At 40.6% G+C, this 19,775-nt stretch overlaps 1 protein-coding gene across 1 annotated transcript in view; it reads right to left on the bottom strand.

The window, feature by feature from the left end:
• The window catches only part of LOC124556587 (E3 ubiquitin-protein ligase RNF170), a 129,568-nt gene that overhangs the window by 72,532 nt on the left and 37,261 nt on the right, over nt 1-19,775 (bottom strand). The window contains exon 3 of the mRNA XM_047130556.1: nt 8,580-8,666. Within this exon, the coding sequence (XP_046986512.1) occupies nt 8,580-8,666 (87 nt within the window). The remainder of the gene's footprint in view (nt 1-8,579; nt 8,667-19,775) is intronic.

Raw genomic sequence — 19,775 nt, 5'->3', positions numbered from 1 at the left:
GAAAGAAGGCACTGTGTGCTCATGCATTACCATCTTGAAAGTATCCCACTGTTGAAATGTCAAGTGTTAGGCTGGGAAATAGGTCAGAGGATCCTACTCTGTTTAATTGACACTGAAATGTAGGCCAGTTTGGTGAGCAACTTCCCATACTGACAACCTTTCTTCTCATAAAGCAGCAATGTGCACACGGTCAACAGTTACATCGATTCTTCACTGCATGTGAAAGATTAGATAGTGAACACAAGTAATATTGTTCCAGTCACCACTGGAGACATGACACATGCACTATTCAACTTCTCCAATGTCACATAGCAAACAAGGCCTTACATGTGTGGTATGATAGCATGCATCTTGAGCTTATACCAAAACAATAATTTACTCTTCAGTGAAGACAATACACTGAGACTTCTTGGCAAATCACAAATACCAGACACTAAATTTCAATATGAGATCCAGCTAATATAATGAACTTATTGAGAAATACATTTTTTACCATTAAGTTAAAGTTCAAGACAATTTTTTTTTCTTTTTTCAAATATATTGCATCCTACGTAAAATACTGACCATCATTATAGCAAAGTTTTCTTTGTGCCAATTTCATTTTATCATGATAATGTTTTACACAACACTATTAGAGTAACCAAAATTACAAAAATTAAATCTCGTACTTCTGAATTACTGTGAAAATTCAACTAAAAACTTTTGAACAAGTACATAACCTGCAAAATTCGCACTTGCGATAAATGCAAATTCTGCATCAAAATCTGAAACTGTGAATACATGTAATAACCTTTATTTCAATGCAAATTGTATCCAGATGAATTATTTTATCAGAGATGGTTTGAAACTGAGTTATTTTCTACATTTAAATATTGAAAAAGTAACCAATTTTCAGTTACTGATACTGCACTTCATCTGCTGGAGCCCAATTTGGAAAGAGAATGTGCATAATAACGTACTTGCAATATAAATAGTGTATCAATGCTCAAACACAGTGGTATATCAGTGCATTCTGAAGTTACGCTCCAGCCCCACAGCAAACAGTGGGTGTCTGAAAGGGCTTTATAAGATAGATGTAGCATTTGACAATGTAGGACTCAGCCATGGGACTTAATATCTTAGCACAGAGAAATGTGTGTGTTTTTCTGCTAGCTAAAGTTGGTATTGTACAAAATGCCAGACACTATAAAGTGGTAGTTGCACGTCTAGGGTGTTTTGAACTATGGTTGCACAACATCCAGTAATGGTCAGGCCTGAACCAGCTCGTTTACTAAGTTACCAACCTCACCAAGCAATTGCATGGTAGCTGCTACCAAATGCTTTTTGCACCTCACTTTGCTTTGCATTGTACACAACTCATTATTTTGTTTTCTCACTTTGAAATGAGTGAAGAGCATAATTCTGGTCCATCACGGGGTCCAACTACAACCCTCATGACACCAAGAGAGACAGGCAAACAATGTGACAATTCCACTTTCATAGAAACACAAAACAAAGGTGTAGGCTGGCTGAAGAGAGAGACAAATACAAACAGGAAGAACAATACAAGACAAACCTAAATCATGACATTTGAGAAAACTAAATACGCGATATTCTTATCAGATCAATAGCTAGCAAATGCCACATGGTCAACCATTTGCTAACACTATTCACACTATCCTAAATAATGACAAAATAGCAAAGACTGCTGTTCAGCTTTTAAGTCACGTGGAAAACAGTCAGCCCACACCCAGCAATACCATTACAAATGTTTGTTGAGAGCAAATATCATACATCTGTATGAGATCAGTTATTGAAAGACAGCTTGAGAATACGCAGCCAACTGAACCAACTGCAGAGTGTTCCTTTATCATCTTCAATATTGGCACTATCATACATAATTATCACCATACACAAGTAGGAAGCCTACCTATATGTCCCCAAGTATTAATGGGAAAAAAAAGAGAGAAACTGGAGTATCAAAAGGTCACCCACAAAAGCAAAAATCAGAAGAATTGCAACTTCACACTGACACCATACGACAGGCAGAACTAGAACAGGAAAAATGAAACCATATACAATATTCACTATAACATATGATAACAATGCACAGACAAAGTAGGATATGTAGTGAGAATATGAGGTACTAACACAGCTTACAAAACCAGCAATTTGGTACAGAAACATCCACCAAAACACAATTAAGGTTCTACCAACTAAGCTATTAGAAATACAAGAGATGCAATGGCCAGTCGAACTGTTGACATATATACAAAGAACACACAATGTCATTTAAATACAAAGCCACCCATTGGACACTAGTGAGACTCTTACACAAATAAATTACTCATCAACAAGAAACATACATGGATATAATCAGAGGTAGTAACAGCAGACATCTCACTCTTCTGGAAAACTACCACGCATGAACATCAATAGCATAAAATCATTTCAAATACACTGAATATATTTCAGGGCAAATAAGTCTATGACTACAGAGACAAACCACTCAAGGACACTCCCCCTCCTGCAACAAAAAATTATGACTAAAACAAAAAACCAGTCCAAAGTTCCAAATTTTACTTTTTTATTCACTCAGTGGCTAGTTTTGGGCTGAGACCCATTTTTAAATCATCTTAACATAGTCAAAAATGGCACATCTTTGAAAGTGCCATTTTTGACTATGTTACGATGATCTGAAAATGGGCCTTGGCCCAAACCTGGTCATTGAGTGAGTAAAAAAGTAAAATTTGCAACTTTGGACTGGTTTTTCTTTCTACTGATTAACAGAAGTAGCTGCCCCACAGCTAATCCAGCATGCTTGAAGTTCATACAAAATTATGAGCTAAGGAGGCACAAATGCAACCAAACAAAGGTGCTGATTTCTTGTAGCAGGCAGCGAAACTACTAAGTATTCATTTATCTGTTTATACTATGCACTTCAACAACAGTTTTCTGTTTAATAATCTCTGAATTTTGCCATTTTCCAGTAGTTATTAAGAAAAATTTCCTCGATTCTATTAGTGAATGTTAGAGAATTCTATCAAAAACTTATTACTGTCCATATATAATCAGGAATTGGAGAGATACGAAGGGCAGGTACGATGTTTGTGGGGAGGGCAAATTTTCCGAGTTGTTGCTTGCTTACTTTTCCAACCTACTGCACAAATTTCCCATAGTATATTTTTTTTAAAAAAATGCAAATAGCAAACCTATGAAATTAAGAAAAATATATTGTGCTTTGTCTGCTGCAACTTTTACTGTGAATAAAACTTTTAACTGCCAAATATTTACATTAAAAAGCAATCTAGTTACCACAGAATACTCGCCAGGAACAAGTTATACCTCCTGGTCACAGAAACCCAAAGTCTCAGCAACCCACTTCTTACGTAATATTCATAAACTGGGAATTTCAAAATGTGAACTTTCCTGTTCTTGTCATAATTACTGATGTGTGCTACGAACACAACACTTGTTCACCACTCTAATTAGTAACAATCAGTTGCTAAAGATAGTGTAGACCCTAAAAGGCTACTATGATGCACAAAAGAACATAATGTCTTTGCTAACAATATAAGGCATCAACAAACATCCTATGTTACTGTCACCCACACAATGCACCTGCTTTACTTGCAATATGTGATGCCACTCCCTACTAATCAGACAGTTGTGTGAACTTGTCCTGTAACTTTCCTCCATTAGACAGATGGCTGTACACTGTGATTTCCTGTGGTCAAAAGACCACTGAGAAAGAGGTTTCAAATAATAATAATAATAGTAAAGAGAAAAAGGGATGGGCAAACTATGCAAGTCTTTAGATCTGCATTTAAACCACAAACTTCCACTACATAAAAACTGGTTGAAGCACATAGGTTCCAAAGATTAATCAAACTTTTTGTAGCAGTGTGGGTGGTACAATTTTCTTGCACCTGAACCAGTATACTGATATCGCAGAACCTTCAAAATGTACCAGTAGTGTCTCCAACACCTAATTACAGTACACTAGGCTGATGGGCCCAAAGAGTTCAGCAATTCTCAAACTGTGCTATACTTCACCGTCTACAGCAGTCTCAGGCCAAGACTGAATGATTCTAAATCTCAAAGCCTGGGGTCAACACAACAAGGAAGTGATAGTTCACATGCCAGGCAGTGGCAGTCATATGCTAGGAGAGCCCTCAAGTCAACGCTATCATTTAGCAATTAGTTTGTCTGTGTGAGACTCCTAATGCTTTCAAATATTGTTCAGAGTGCTGCAGATACTGACTCTCACAATCTTTTGCAGTATGGAAGGATGAACAGCCCATCCACATTTGTTGTCCACAGAGTAATCCATCATGGTGGCTACCTTAAGGGTACTAAAAGCTGCAAGATACAATGCTGGATAGGACACTGGGCTCCATCACCAGTTAATCTGCTCTAAAATGTACTTAAGGTCACTGCTAACAGAACTTCCAATTTCAAACATATAGGTTATAAAAGAAGATTATGCTGAGTTGTTAATAAGTTGTTTTATTTTTAACTGGGGAATACAAAAATTCAAATACTGCCGCACCAAATGCAATGAACTCAGTGAAGATTAGATTCAGAAATAACATTGTGACTGTTATGCTGCTCAGTACACACTTTTAATTTGCCACATATCATGAACACAGTATATAATTCACACAGAAACTTCCTGGCAAATTAAAAATATATGTCAGAGTGGGATACAAAAACATCGCTTGCATTTTGTTGCAGTGTGAAAGATTCCCAATGTAATCCACACAGAGTAAGATAATAAACTCACAGTGGGAAATCAGAAATGGAATAACAATATGAACAAGACAGACTGCTATTCACCACAGGGTGGAGGTGTAGAACAGCAGATAGTCACATTTAAAAGTAAACTACTGGATATCTTTTTCAGCTACTGGACCAAATCATTCATCATGTAAAGTCAGTCAGTCAGTCTCTCTCTCTCTCTCTCTCTCTCTCTCTCTCTCTCTCTCTCTCTCTCTCTCTCTCTCTCTCTCTCTCCCCCCCCCCCCCCCCCCCCCCCCATTTTCAGGCACTGTGGTTGCACTGGGTTGAACAGCAATCTCAGCTGGGGTTGGCAGTAGTGGGAGTGCAGAACAGGCATGGGGTAAGGAGGAGGAGGAGGAGGAGGACTGGCTGAATGTGTCATGCAACAAGTTGTTCTTGACTTCAATGGCTTATCCCCTTTGTGAGCCGTGGGAAACATGTTTCCCACTAAATGAACTCGCTCCTAGCCCGTGGGATTCACAGTTCCCACCTCTTATGGTGCTGCCACCTAGTGCACAGTATAGGGTACTTCTTCCAATCGGAAGTTCCCGCCATTTTTGCTGTATCTTCGCACAGAGGCATTGTATGGCTGAGTGTCGTTCTGTAGAGGAGCCTTTCAGTGCTGTTCGCACGAGATTTTGTTGATTTTCTTCAAAGCTATAGTATAATGTAAATACTTTTGATTTTTGCTATGGTGTCTTATTATTTGGTGTTCCCTGTTTGTTGTAAAATGTGTTTTACTTACATTACTTGTGGACTTTACTTGTAGTATTTGATTTTGTTGGTGAGAAGTATCCTTCCCACCACCTATTTGGTAGCCCATTGTTTTATGCCTCTGGAACGAATATTTCTATATTTTGCCACATTTATTTGACATTTTTGACTTAGTGGGTTTCAGAAATAATGCACAGATCATTATGTTACTAAGGAATGTCAAGTTTACCATACCAAACCAAGTGCTTGCTTCTGTTGAATCTGTCATAGTATTTTTTACACTGTTCAGTTCTCTATTTCTTTGCATTGCTTTTCATTCAGATGTCTCATTCCCTAGACCTCAGCAATCCTAAACATGTTGACGAAATTTAAAATATATTTTCATTACCTGATGAAAGTGATTCAGAAACTGAAGGAGATGAAGATGCTGCAGATGAACTGAATGTTCTAGATAACACAGTCACCAGTGATTCAAGGCATGTTTCTGTGGAACAAGACATTTATGGTGACGAACATGACAGTGAATCATTTGTGCTTCCGACTGTTGCCAGTAGTGATACGTTGGACAGTGAAAGTGAAGAAGAATGGAATGGCAACTGTTCTTTCTTTGACAATGTGAAGAACAACTTTGAAACACGAATGGAAGGAAAACCAAAATTTCTCTGTAGTGCCAATGATCAGGATTCACTTAGAAAAGTAAATTCCTTGAAGACGATGTTTTCACTCTCATTGTAAATGAAACAAACTTGTATGCAAAACAAAATCGTGGTAGTAGATGTCCATCAAAAACCTGGGTGGACACAACTACTCAAGAAATGAGAGCTTATATAGGATGTCTTATTCTAGTGGGAATTCACCAACTTCCTGCTCTCTCTAACTTCTGGAGTTCAGACCCTACACTAAAAGTAGAGACAATTGCTAATGTAATGACAAGTAAAAGATTGTAGAGAATGTTCAGTGTAATAACAACGAAACTGCAAAGCCAAGAAATCATCCAGAATATGATAAAATGCATAAATTACGGTCACTGATTGAAAAGCTTTTGCAGAGTTGTAAAAATAATTATGAGCCCTAATCATTCATTTCAGTGGATGAATCGATGATTCCTTTCAAAGTACGGTCATCTATGAAACAGTATATGCCAATGAAGCCAGTGAAATGAGGTTACAAAGTATGGTGCTTGTCAGATTCACTAACTGGATATATAATGAACTTTGATATTTACACAGGCAACTGTAAGGCAGATAGTGACTTGACACTGGGTGAAGGGGTTGTAGTAAATCTAACAAAGGAAATACATAATAAAAATAATGTAGTTCCATTTCACAGATTCTTCACCACCGTGAAATTGATGTCAACACTTTTGAAGAAGGGTGTGTATGGATGTGGAACAGTAAATACCAACAGGAAAGATTTACCCAAATTTATGAAGGAAAAAGTAAAACTGGAATGAGGAGAATTCCAGTTTGAAATAAAAGGAGCCATTTCTGCAGTAAAATGGATGGATAACCGTCCAAGTCACTCTCCTGTCCTCAATTCATGACCCAAGAGAAACAGCCACAGTGAAGAGGAAAAACAAGGATGGTATTAGTACAGAGATTTCTTGTCCTGAGGTTGTGGCAGAATACAACAAAATAATGGGTGGTGTCGATAAGTTTGATCAGTTACGAAAAAGGTATACTATTGGCAGAGGTTCTGTAAAATGGTGGCACAAAATATTTTATTTCCTGGTGGACATTGCTACAGTGAACAGTTTTATCCTGTGGAAAATAAGTAAAAGAGAAAGTGGACAGCATGATCAGCTCACATACAGGATCCATCCACCCAAACAATTGATCGCTGGCTTCTCATCCCGAAAACGGCGCGGACAAAAACCTGTCTTTATGGCAAAAAGGGATGAAGTACCTGAAGATGTCCATCATGTGGCTGTAGGGGAGCATCAACTCATTTTAGGAGAAACCTACAGGAGGTACTGTCACTGTAGTACCAAAGCTGCAGAAAAGCGCACTCATTGTGTTTGTACATATTGTCAAATACCACTTTGCATAGAACCATGTTTCGGAAAATTTCATGGCAAGTAATTGTGAACAATCATTGTAACAAAAGAAGTAAATTTATCAAATAAATATGACATATTTTGAAAAAGTTGTTTTTATCATTTAACTCCAAGGAAGGGCAGTGGAAAGAATACTTCCCACCTTGTTGTGTGACCTCACTTTCACAGTTGGAGCAAATTTGATATTCTGTATGATAACTATATCTATCTGTTGACTACTATCTGCTCTCCATTCATTGAAAAAATTGCTCAATAATTTTGTCCATGAAAGGGTTATTCACAGCCGATGCAATCTGGATCTTTCTCAACAACACCAGCTTTTCTGAATTACACAAGTAACTCTCCACACAATTTATCCTTCGCTCCTGTAACTCCCCTGGCCTTAACTTTTGCTACTCCGTGTCCCTCACCTCCTCCATCTCTTTCCCTGATCCCACTACTGCCTCATACAAGCCTAGTACCCTGCTGCCCACATGCATACTCCTTTCCATTTCCCATCTCTCCCCTCACCCATTTCCTCAGCACTACCCACACCATAAGAGATCACTAGTCATCCCAGCGAGGCCAGAGTCCCTGCAGATGACATTTTGTGTGTGTGTGTGTGTGTGTGTGTGTGTGTGTGTGTGTGTGTGTGTGTTTTCTTTGTCTGAAAGGTAAAACTAATATGTGAAAATCTACTTTTAAATATGCCTTCCCATTGCCTCCTCTATGTGGTGGGCACCAACCTATCAATCAATTCATATAATTCAATCACAGATGTTTCTTTTTGTGAAAAGTGTTCCTCACTTTTTTATTTTACCAAATACATCAGCACGCCCTTTTAAGCTCTTGGTTTGGCACATAAAAACGTCACACATTTAATAAGTGTTCTATGATTAATTTGTTCCATAAAATTATTTTCCTAAGCCTGTCATTCATCTCTGTATTAGCCCAGTCTTTGTAAGATAAATTACTAAAGACATAAGAGAAAATCAGAGGTCAGTAATAAAAGAATTTAACAACAAAATATAGGACAAATATAGAACGCCATATCATCATGTAAGTTTACCACAAAAATGATGTCCACAGTTTGTCTCCACTGCTACAGTAAGTTGTTCCAAACAAATACAGCAGCTGTGCTCAGGAAGTGGACGATCTGAAATTAAGAAATAGTTACTTAGTCTTATTTTAAGATTATTAATTGTTACACTAATTTATTTATTTACTCTTTTACTTGGGAAAAAACTTTACTGTGGCTTGATTAAATATGCAAGGGCACGATGTAATGGATGAAGAAGAGAGCTGGGACAAATAAGGATATCCTGTCTTGAACAGGAATAAATAAATCTATAGGTATAATACATGCATTTAAGGGAATGGGTTAGGTACTAAAAATTTTAAGCTTAAAAAAAATTTGTGTGCAGTTGTTATGCACTTGACATGTTCCACATCATAACAGTTAACATGAGATTGATCAGTGGAACATTAACTAACAGGTTTCAAGGTCTTGGGATCCAGTACAACTATAAATGAATGTAACAGAGAGAAATTCTGCCTTAATAAAATGCCAAATTAGATACAAAGGTAGTACATCAACATGGCCAAGCGAGGCACCAGATCCTGGGAATATAGAGGCAACAAGTGCAAAGATACGACTGTGTGAATTAGACTTTTTTTCCTGATAGTGTTTAATGTCTTAATAACGAGAAGATCACCATAGACAAAGCTCTAGCTCAGTTAAACCACAAGAGGACACTATAGACATTCACCAATATCTGACAAATGATATTTCTGAATCAGAAGGTATAGGATATAATGTGAATCCAAGTTCTGCACTGTTACAGCATTGTCCACTTGCAAGTGAATGGTCAGAATTGTCGGGTGTAAGCCTGTTTCATTGTTATTCAACTTTGGGAAAACTCCATACACAAAATTTTAGTTGCTGACATGAATAGGAAGGGACAAAAATAAATAAATAAAAATATGAAATAATACATTTTTATATGGTTTCCACAGTTGATATTGCCTGGCGCACAGCACTGAAATCTTGTACTACTCAACACAACATGCTTTTGTCACCATTTCCATTGGTTTGCAAGACGACCTCTAAGCCGCCAATAAAGAGATCAATACATAGCTACATATTCATAGAGAAATGCAGTGTTCATTTGCAAGACTAGAGTCTCACAGTGGTAACATTGCCTAAAATGTTCTGAGGTTTCCAGCTGCATCAAGTGGCTAAAATGGCAAAAACTTTCAACCAAGCACTCCCTAGTCATTATGAAGTGGAACAATTGCTGACAGGCTGCTGGTATGCTTGTATACACTCTAGTTCACAGTTGTGACACCACTAGTGCTCATGGCATCACCATATACAGGCACACATGGACTTCATGTTCTTGCGCTTGCTTCAACCTTGCAATCATTGGAGCCTAAGCTGTGCTGAGCCGCAAGAAGTCATCTCTATTAACATTGTTACCAGTGATTTTTATTTTGATTACTTCTTTAATTACACGATCCCAGAGGCTGTTAGTGCAAGTCATGACAGAGGTTTCATCAAATTTGATCCGGTGACCATTTTCCAGAGCATGCTCAGCAAAAGCGGATTTTTTGGAGCAGCATAGATGCGTGTCCTTCCTGCATCATTTGACAGAGTACACTGTTTCTGTGACATAAGATTGGTGACACTCACAAGGTATCTTGTAGACCCCATGTGTTCTGAGACCTGCTACATCTTTAATTGGTCTCAGTAATTGTCAAACACATGAAGGTCGATTTGATTTTGTATTTTCAGGACAACTGAGCTCCTTAAATGCTCTTTGCTGGAAGATGATGTTGTCATAAATCTTCTCACAAAGGCATCTAGACTACATGCTGTTTACATTCTACTAAAGATCCACAAGGATTGGATTACTGACATGTGAGCTGGTGAAGTACTTGGCCAACCTCCGCACACCACATGTGAGTCACTGTGAACATCATATTAAGAACTCAACTGACTTTATCAGTCAAATTACCACCTTCAACTTTGAAAGGGTGACATTATGGTCAGTTTTGATAGGGTTTACCTATTTATGACTGTCCCTATAAGACTTTTTAGACCTAGTATCCCACTTCTTTGAAAGTACCATATTTAGGCACATTCTGTCATGTTATTTTCCTTACAATGGACAGTATTACAATCAAGCCCATGAGCTCCACCTGTTGCAAAGCTCTTTATGGAGGATTTCAAAAATATTGACTTAGATACAGGCTCATTAAAACACAGTGGTTTCTTCCGATACGTTAATAAAACAGTCATAATTTTGCCCCATTGATGCAAAATACTTTAGGAGTTCTTGGAAAACCTCAACAGCATTAACAGTAACATCGAGTTCACTATGGAAGTACAAAAAGACGAAGCACTGCCCTTCCTCGACATCCTCTTCTCCCATGAATGAAATGGGTGCCTTGACCACAGCATCTACAGAAAACCTGCACATACTGATCTGATCTTTACTTGCACATGATCAGCCATCATCACCCAGCAAAGACACGTACTGTGCTACAAACATTGCTATATCATGTATGAATGATATCACATGCTGATAACCGGCCACAAGAGCTAGTCCATGTATGCAAGGTCTTCAGACTCAATGGCTGCAATGTTCACCAACTAAATGAAGTGATCTCAAACAAGAATCACAATATCAATGAGGAAAAAACAAACTTCCTTTTTGGCATCCTGTGGCTCCAGGTCAGGCAAGATAAGCTGCCTGCTCAAAAGACACAAAATTGAATTAGTCCTCATGCCTCTGAAAGAATCCAACAGTTACTGAGACCATTTAAAGATGCAGCATGTCCCAGAACACCTGGAATCTGTAAGATACCTACTGAATGTCACCAGTCTTACGTTGGGCCAAGTTTCCTGAAGTGCTCACCATCTGGTTTGACCTCAATGGTACATGCTGCTTTTTTAATGCTACGGATGCAGCAAGCATTATCCCCACTCTCCCCAGAATGAATAATTCATAAATCAACTGATACAGGAACTCCAGACTAGGGTTATTTTTGTGGGATCATATTCCCTTCCCAGAGAAAACAATGTGGTGATTTGGACATTCCACATCACAATGGACACTTAGAGCACAGTTAAGTAGCAGCTGATGGAACGTTATCCACAGAGAGGGAATCCCCCACCACTGTCAGCAGGTGGTCTACAATGGTCATCCAAAAGGTAATGGTCACAAGCTTAATCTCACAGTAGTGAAACAGGGCTATGATATGCAATGTTGGTGGAACTGTTAACCCGTATGCCAAGCCACTGTAATTCAAACAAGATACAGGCTCTGTAGAGTTGTGAAAGAGTGGAACAATCTTCATCACAAGAGTTGTTAGTGATGTACCAGATGGTATTGAATTTTAACAAGCACTTATGTTTAAGACAAGGGTGTGGAGTAGTGATGTTAGCTTGCCATCTGAGTTCTAGTAAATAACATGACATGACCACAGGCAGCTTGTGATTTCAATACTAGGGAATAGCATGTATAAAAATGTGTCAGAAATTTTATACATTTCTTCTCAACTTCAGAACATTCCAAAAGTTCAAATGAAGATGGGTCCAAAAATCACTTGTTACAGAGGTATGAAAGTAATTCCCTGGAGTGACTTACTTCAAATCTGTAATTTTACGTACTTGGTCATGACATTTGTTTTGTCTGATGGTCGTTTGCTGTGTTTAAGAGTAACTTCCAGCACAATGCATCAAACAATGTAGTCAGTGTCTGAAATGACAGATGCATCAGGTCAACTTTATGCTGACCATTACCCTGGGAGGCAGTTACCTCATACAAGAATGTTTGTACGACTCCACCAATGCTTGCTTTTTGTTATTGTTTTGTTTTAGGCCAGAAAACAACTAAGGTCACACACACCAATGTAAGAACCTTAGAATACTAAAACATAAAAAAGTGTTAAAAATTACTACACATTGAGCCCAATTGATGGATGGAAAAAGAGCTAAGAAAAAGGATTTCCTCTTGGAGAAACGTCCACAAAATACACCATAGAGACAACGAAACTCCTGAACTAAAGATTAAATGTCCTTTCTCATACTACTATGATTGATAAAAGGTAAAACGTGGTTGATACCCCACATGCATTCACTAAAACAGAAGATAACACAGATAGCGAACATATATTACAATGTACAGGGTTAAAAAAAATGGCAGTCAGGGAAAGGCGAACCAGCAAAGGTTGATGACAGTGAGTACAAAATGGTGGGGATCACCACTTAAATGGCGATGGCTGAAACGACAATTCTCAGTACGCAACCTAGCTAAAATGATCTGCTCGCGGTGAGAAGGCCGAAAGGAGACCAGCCACACTGCTGGGAGAGGTTTAATTACCTAGAGCTCGTTCTCATGAAGGGAAGAGCAGTGGTGATGCCAAAGTAACACCACCTGCTGACAGAGGACAACATGGAGATCATCAGAAGGAATGAAAGAACTAGCGGGCTGAGGCAGGGGCACTGCAGCCTGGGCACCAGTGCCAGCAGCCTCGCTTCCCATTAGACCGACGTGACCAGGAACCCACATGAACATCACAATGGCTCTCTCAAGAGTGAAGAAGTGGAAGCTTTCTTGGACCTGTTGCACTAAGAGAGAGACTGTGTACAGCACACAAAGGCTCTGAAAGACCCTGAGAGATTCGGAGCAGATGACAATTGAAAAGCCTATGTTGCTGGATGTACTGCATGGCCTGATACAGGGCAAAGAGCTCTGCTGTAAATACTGAGCAGTATTCTGGAAGCTGATACCAAAAATCGTCAGTGCCAATGATGAAGGCACACCCAACACCATGGTCAATCCGAGAGCAAGCAGTGTACACAAAGGTACTATTGCTAAGTTCCATGCGAAGGTCAAGACACTTACAGTGATAGATCAAATCTGAAGTAGTTTCCTTAGGACGCGAATGAAGTCCAATGTGGGCCACCGCACGAAGCCAAGGCGGTAAATGGTTCACACCTATCTGGAAAGTGGCAGGTAGTGTGAAGTTAAGCTGCCAGAGCAATAGCCGAAAGCAAACTCCAAGGCGTAACAGAGAAGAGGGACGTGCCCCATACTGGTGGTCAAAGGAGTCAGCAAAGAAAGAGGCACAGGATGGGTGGCCAGACATGGCAGACAAAAGGCAGGCGTATCCACTGAGGAGAACATCATGCTGGTATGACAGTGGTAGTTAGGCAGCTTCTACACAGAGACACTCAACTGTGCTAGTGCAAAAGGTGCCAGTGGTCAAGCGGATTCCATGATGGTGGACTGTATTTAGACGCTACAAGATGGACGGGTATGGACGTGCATAAATGAAACAACCATACTTGAATTTTGAACAGACAAGGGATCGGTACAAACTGGGGAGGGTGGTCCAATCTGCTTCCAGAGAAGTACTGTTAGGACACGTAGTACATCGAGGGACAGGGTCATCGGGTGGCCAAGTAAGATACGTGGGAGGACCAAGAAAATTTTCTATCAAGCATGAGCCCCAGGAATTTCGTAGTTTCAGCAAACAGAAAAAAAAAACCATGGCCACAGTCAGGTATTTCCATAGAAAACCATTCATGACATGGGTTGATAAAGTGATGAGATGCTCGACTGCAGAACGACACACTCGAAATCCACAATGTGGAGTGGTTAGTACATTGCGAGACTCTATCCACCATACCAGCTGGTTACGAATCATACATTCCATCATCTTGTAAACATAACTGGTAAGAGAAATAGGGCAGTAGCTAGAAAGATGATGTTTATCCTTACCGGGCGTAGGTATAGATATCACAGTGGCTTCATGCCAGCATCTGGGAAACGTGCCATCTGCCCCGATGCAATTGGACATATGAAGGAGAAAGTGCTTGCCTGCAAGAGAAAGGTGCTGCAACATCCGAATGTGAACATCATACGGTCCTGGGACAGAAGTTTGGGATGAAGGGAAAGCATTATCTACCTCCCTCACAGTAAAGGTGGTATTGTAGCATTCATGAATCTGAGACGAGAAGGGTATCACCTGAGCCTCCTCCACTCATTCCAATGGAGGAAGGTAGGGTGATAGAGGGTGGAGCTTGAAATCTCTGTAAAAATAGCAGCCTAAGGTGTTGGAGGTAAGAATGAAGTCCACAATGACGTCATCTGCTATAGTAAGGCCAGAAATTGGGGAATGGACCTCGGTCCCAGAGAGCCGTCACAGGACGGCCCACATGATGGAAGAGGGAGTGGAACTGTTAAATGAACTAATAAATGAAATCCAGCTCACTTTTTTTTGGCTAACCTGAAAAGTGGATGACACTGCGCACACAACTATTTATAATGAATACAGTTTGCCATCATAGGAGGACAGTTAAAAATGTGTAGAGCACGTCTCCCTGCGCAAACTGCGTTGCAGCACGCCTCAGTCCACCAAGAGACAGGGCCAAGCACGGTAAAGAGGAAGCGCGAGGAATGGAATGTTCTGCAGCAGCAAGGATAACATTTGTAAGGTATTCTACCTGGTCATCACAACTGGGGAAATGTTTGTCGAAGTTGACAGAGAGGAGTAAAGCCTCCAGTCAGCCTTAGAAAGCTGCTGATTGGGTTTACATATAGGTGAGATAGGAGTCAGCAAAGGGATAGCCGTTGGAAAATGGTTGCTCGAGTATGTGTAAGAGAGAATGGACCATTCAAGACAATGGGCAAGCTGGACAGTGCAGAACGAGAGATCCAAATGGGAACAGGTGTGTGTGGACATGGGTGCTCCAGTATTAGGGCAGATGAGGTTGAGTTGATTGAAAAGGTCAGCCAAGAGGGCACCATTTCAGACAAGGTCTGGATGAGTCCCAAAGAAGATGAAGTGCATTAAAGTCACCGAACAGCAAAAAGGGGTGAGGGAGTTGACCAATAAGCTGGAGCAAGTCTTCCCTGGTGAAACTGACTGATGGAAAGATGTAGATGCTACAGAGAGGAAAGATGAAGCGAGGAAGGAAAATGTGAACTGCAGTAGCTTGCAGTCGGGTGTTCAGTGAAATAGTTTGACTTTGAGCATCATCCTGGATGAGTAGCATGACTCTCCCATGAGATGGAATGCAGTCCTCAGGGCAAAGGTCAAAGTGGACCAGAAAAAAATGCAAGAGGTCAAAGTGGTCATGAGGATGCAGTTTTGTTTACCAGAGGCAGGAAACAAGAGGACGCTGTGATTCCAAAAGCAGCCGCAATTCCTCCTTGTTGGATCTAAGACCATGAATGTTCTGCTGGGGGAGACTCACGATGGGGAAAGGGGAGGCGGGAAAAAAATGAAGGGTTGCCACCTTGGCGGCTGCCGAGTGAAAGTCTTCGAAGACTCACTGATACAGGGCGCAGAGGCTGAAAGATCCTGTTCCAAGAGATCGACAGAAGCATCGACATCTCTATGGGTCGGCCTGTGGGCTCCAGAGCAGAAAAACGATTTGTGATGTGCATCAGCAAAACAGAGGTCAGTGGGATGAGTGTATCACACGACGACACCATCAAAGAGGATCTCAGAGTCAGCAAAGGAGAAGGACATTTGTCTTTGATTTCTTAGAGCCTTTGGGGCTGGTATATGTTTGTTGGCTGGAGGGACATAAGTAGTCTTTGGGGAAGTGTTCCTTTCGTTCTTTCCGGCCTGCCAGTTGTGAAGCGTGGGATTTCGCCACTGGGGGCAAAGACTAGGTGGCTTGTTCCACAGCTGGAAGAGAAGGAGACAGGGATGCTATTATGACACTGAGTGGTTTTATAACTGCAGAACTGTATTTGAGATCACAAGTCTGCATGGCCATGTCCTTCATGGAGCAAGGTGTAGCAAGAGCGGTACTGTAAGTGCCAGATGATAAAACACAGGGCTTTCGACTTGCCAACAACTGCAAATAACAGGATATGGTACTTTTTCCTTCACCCGGATCTCCTGGATGGCCTGCTCACTGAGATACATGGGGCACTCACGGGATGAGGCGGTATGGTCTCCATTACAATTGATCAGTTGGGAGCAGGCGGCAGGCAATTGCCCCCATGAGCATCCCCACCATAAGCAACACATTTGGCAGTGGTTTTACAGGACAGTCAAATGTGGTTGTAATGTTGACACTCGTAGCAATGCATTGGGTTTGGAATGTACAGTCAGACAGCGATTATTTCATAGCCTGTTTCGATCGTCGATGGAAGCACTACTCAATCAAAAAAATGGCTCTGAGCACTATGCGACTTAACTTCTGAGGTCATCAGTCGCCTAGAACTTAGAACTAATTAAACCTAACTAACCTAAGGACATCACACACATCCATGCCCGAGGCAGGATTCGAACCTGCGACCATAGCGGTCACGCGGTTCCAGACTGAAGCGCCTAGAAGCGCACGGCCACACCGGCCGGCACTACTCAATCAAATGTGAGAAAAAGAGTGCATGTAGGAACTAAGGTAGCATCAACTGCTTTTGTTACCCAATGGACTGCAGTGATGCTCTGATCAAAGAGGTAAGATTGGATTTCTCCCTCAGTCAGACCATCAAGCAGTCCAGTTTAAATAACACCACACAATGAGCCTTGACACAAAAAGGATAGCCATGAAGCAAAGACGTTGTAACCAGTTGTTGGACTTGAAAATCACTATTGGTCTCCAAAAGCATAGTCTCACTATGTAAATGAGACCAAGATTTCACAGTGCCAACAATGGCATCAACACCTTTCTGAATAATAAATGGATTACCAGTAGCAAAGGACTGACCTTCGATATGTGATACCACAAGGAACCAAGGTGAGGCTGGGAGAGTCTTTGAATATTTAGCCTCATTCCATTTACATTTAGTAGACACTGACTGAGATGAAGATGAGTGGCTCATTGCAAAAAAATCCCCCATGACTGCCAGCATCTTAGATGGTATGCTGCTTCCAACTGGGGGACCCCCTTGGAGTGGGGCTCACTCACCTTAGGTGATTGTTAACACCTCAGATCATACCTTCCGAACTTCTGTCAGAGGGAACAATCGGCAATTTGGGAAGGTCATGGCTCAGGCAATCACCCATCCCTGAGCCTGGCCTGTACCAGGGGGTACATGTGAAGCCTACGTATCACCCCGGCACTGGAAATTATGCATTACCCAGCCAGCTGTTATGTATCAAAAGCATGGACCATCCTTCAGGAGTGCACAGGGAGGAAGAACAAACATAGAGTAAACTCAAATGCTAAAACGAAGGATGGTATGAGATGGAGAACGATGAATGAACAAAAAAACAGATGAGGGGCTGTTCTGATGTCAGGCTATGAAAACCTAGAACAAACTCCCAAAAATATCCCAGGCATGTTTCCCAAGGAAGGGGACAAAGGATAGCAGAAGGACAGACATGCAGTACAGAAAGTGAAGAGGCTCTGCAAAGGCCCTGTGGTAGCCAAGCAAAAACTCATGAAAGAGTGGTGAGCCCCTGGTGGGATCAATGCTTGTGAGAGACAGACTCATTTGAGGAGGTACTCCATCAACCAATAATTGTAGAATTGCGATACATGAAGGCATATGTGATTAATATCACATCATGATCTCGATCATCCTGCACGAAAATCTTCTGCAATTTTATCTTCAACAGGTGCAAGGATTAAATCGGGCTGACTTTTATCCAGGAATAACTTTCTGTCAAAGCCTGTTAGGGCTGTATGCCACGTTTCTGCAGTTCTTAGTACGTACCTTATTCACTGATGAGACTGATTTTTGCATGACACAAGATTCAGTTGCCACGACAATCAAATCAGACCTTACAAAAAAACCTCATCAAGTGTGACAAGATAGACATCACCATACGTTCAGCCTCAACACATGGGGTGGAATCATTCACGATCATCTTTTGGCCCCTACTTCTTTCTATGTCATCTTACTGGACAAACATATCTGGTTTCTAAGGTAGTTGCTTCATTTACTTGATGATGTACCTCTAGACATATCTAACAAATGTGTTTTATGCATGATGGTGCTTCATCTCACTTTACATGGATAGTTCGCCAGTATCTTGATAACCACTTTTCGAACAGGTAGATTGTTCCCCCTACTGCCAGATGTAAATCCAAGGAATTTTTTCTTTTTGGAACATTTAAAATATGTAGTGTATCCAACTCCCATATCAAATTTTGATGTTCTGGGCCAATATCTCAAATTGTGAAGAAATTACAACACAGCAAAACCAGTACAGATATTGGCCCTAATTGAGAGAGAGAGAGAGAGAGAGAGAGAGAGAATATCATAGACTTCTGGGCAACAGACTCCTACGTCTGAGCATGATGGCCACCAGCAAGACAATACTGCACCACAGGTTGATTATGCCTGAGAGTGCAGGGCCAAAACAAAGCGTGTCAGTGTGACAACAATAATAACAAGCCACGTTATGGACTGCAACCGCTCCAGATGCCACCGCTGCAACTCCATGTGCTAGTCTCGCCGACAGACAGCAGTGACATTCTACTAGGAGGCGCAGTTAGCACGAACTTTTTGCTTTCACTACTACATGTCGTCACAAAATTTTGTGAGCAATTCATCCTCCTGCTGGTACTTAAGCCATTGCCTGGCTCATATCCAGCAGTTGCTACCAGCCAAACTGGGATCATCACCTTCTGGAGCTAATGGAGGCACCAGCAACCTTTGTCCTGGCTGAACTTCGGTATCTCATCTCATTAATTTGTGTTTCGAGAAAGTTGTCTCACCATGTGGTAATTAAGACTTTTACTATCATATCATTTGTGATATCAGTTTTATGTATTGTGTAATGATTTTTGTGTTTACATTTCTGGTAACAGTTCTTGACAGGCAATTAAAACGCCAAAAAGTGAGAACTTAACTGATCAAACTTCGCTTAAAATCACACCTGTTCACTTCACTATCCCTGATGTTTACCGGCTGAATCACATTCCAACACACATAATGTAAAATTATTAGCACACAAATTTTTATCTTAAAATCCTGATAGATACAAGGAACAAAAACTTCAATAAGATGTCAGGAAAATTTGGTTGAGTGATCAGTTTTACAAAAAGATGGATGAGAAAATCATGCTGACTTCATACTATGCATCAACAGAAAGTATCTACCAATATTTTGACACAAAAAAGATCCTTCACCAAATCTAATGACATTCACAAGGAATTATCCTGTCCATTCAGATACTGTAATTGACAGTAACATAGCCGAGCAGGTAAATTCCAACTGTTGCATGATACTACTTTATATGACAGAAAACAATTACACTCATCAAATCAACAAGCTTGTGAAGT

The sequence above is a fragment of the Schistocerca americana genome, chromosome X, assembly GCF_021461395.2.
Source record: "Schistocerca americana isolate TAMUIC-IGC-003095 chromosome X, iqSchAmer2.1, whole genome shotgun sequence".
Lineage (NCBI taxonomy): Eukaryota > Metazoa > Arthropoda > Insecta > Orthoptera > Acrididae > Schistocerca > Schistocerca americana.
This window is presented reverse-complemented; position numbering and strand designations above follow the sequence as displayed.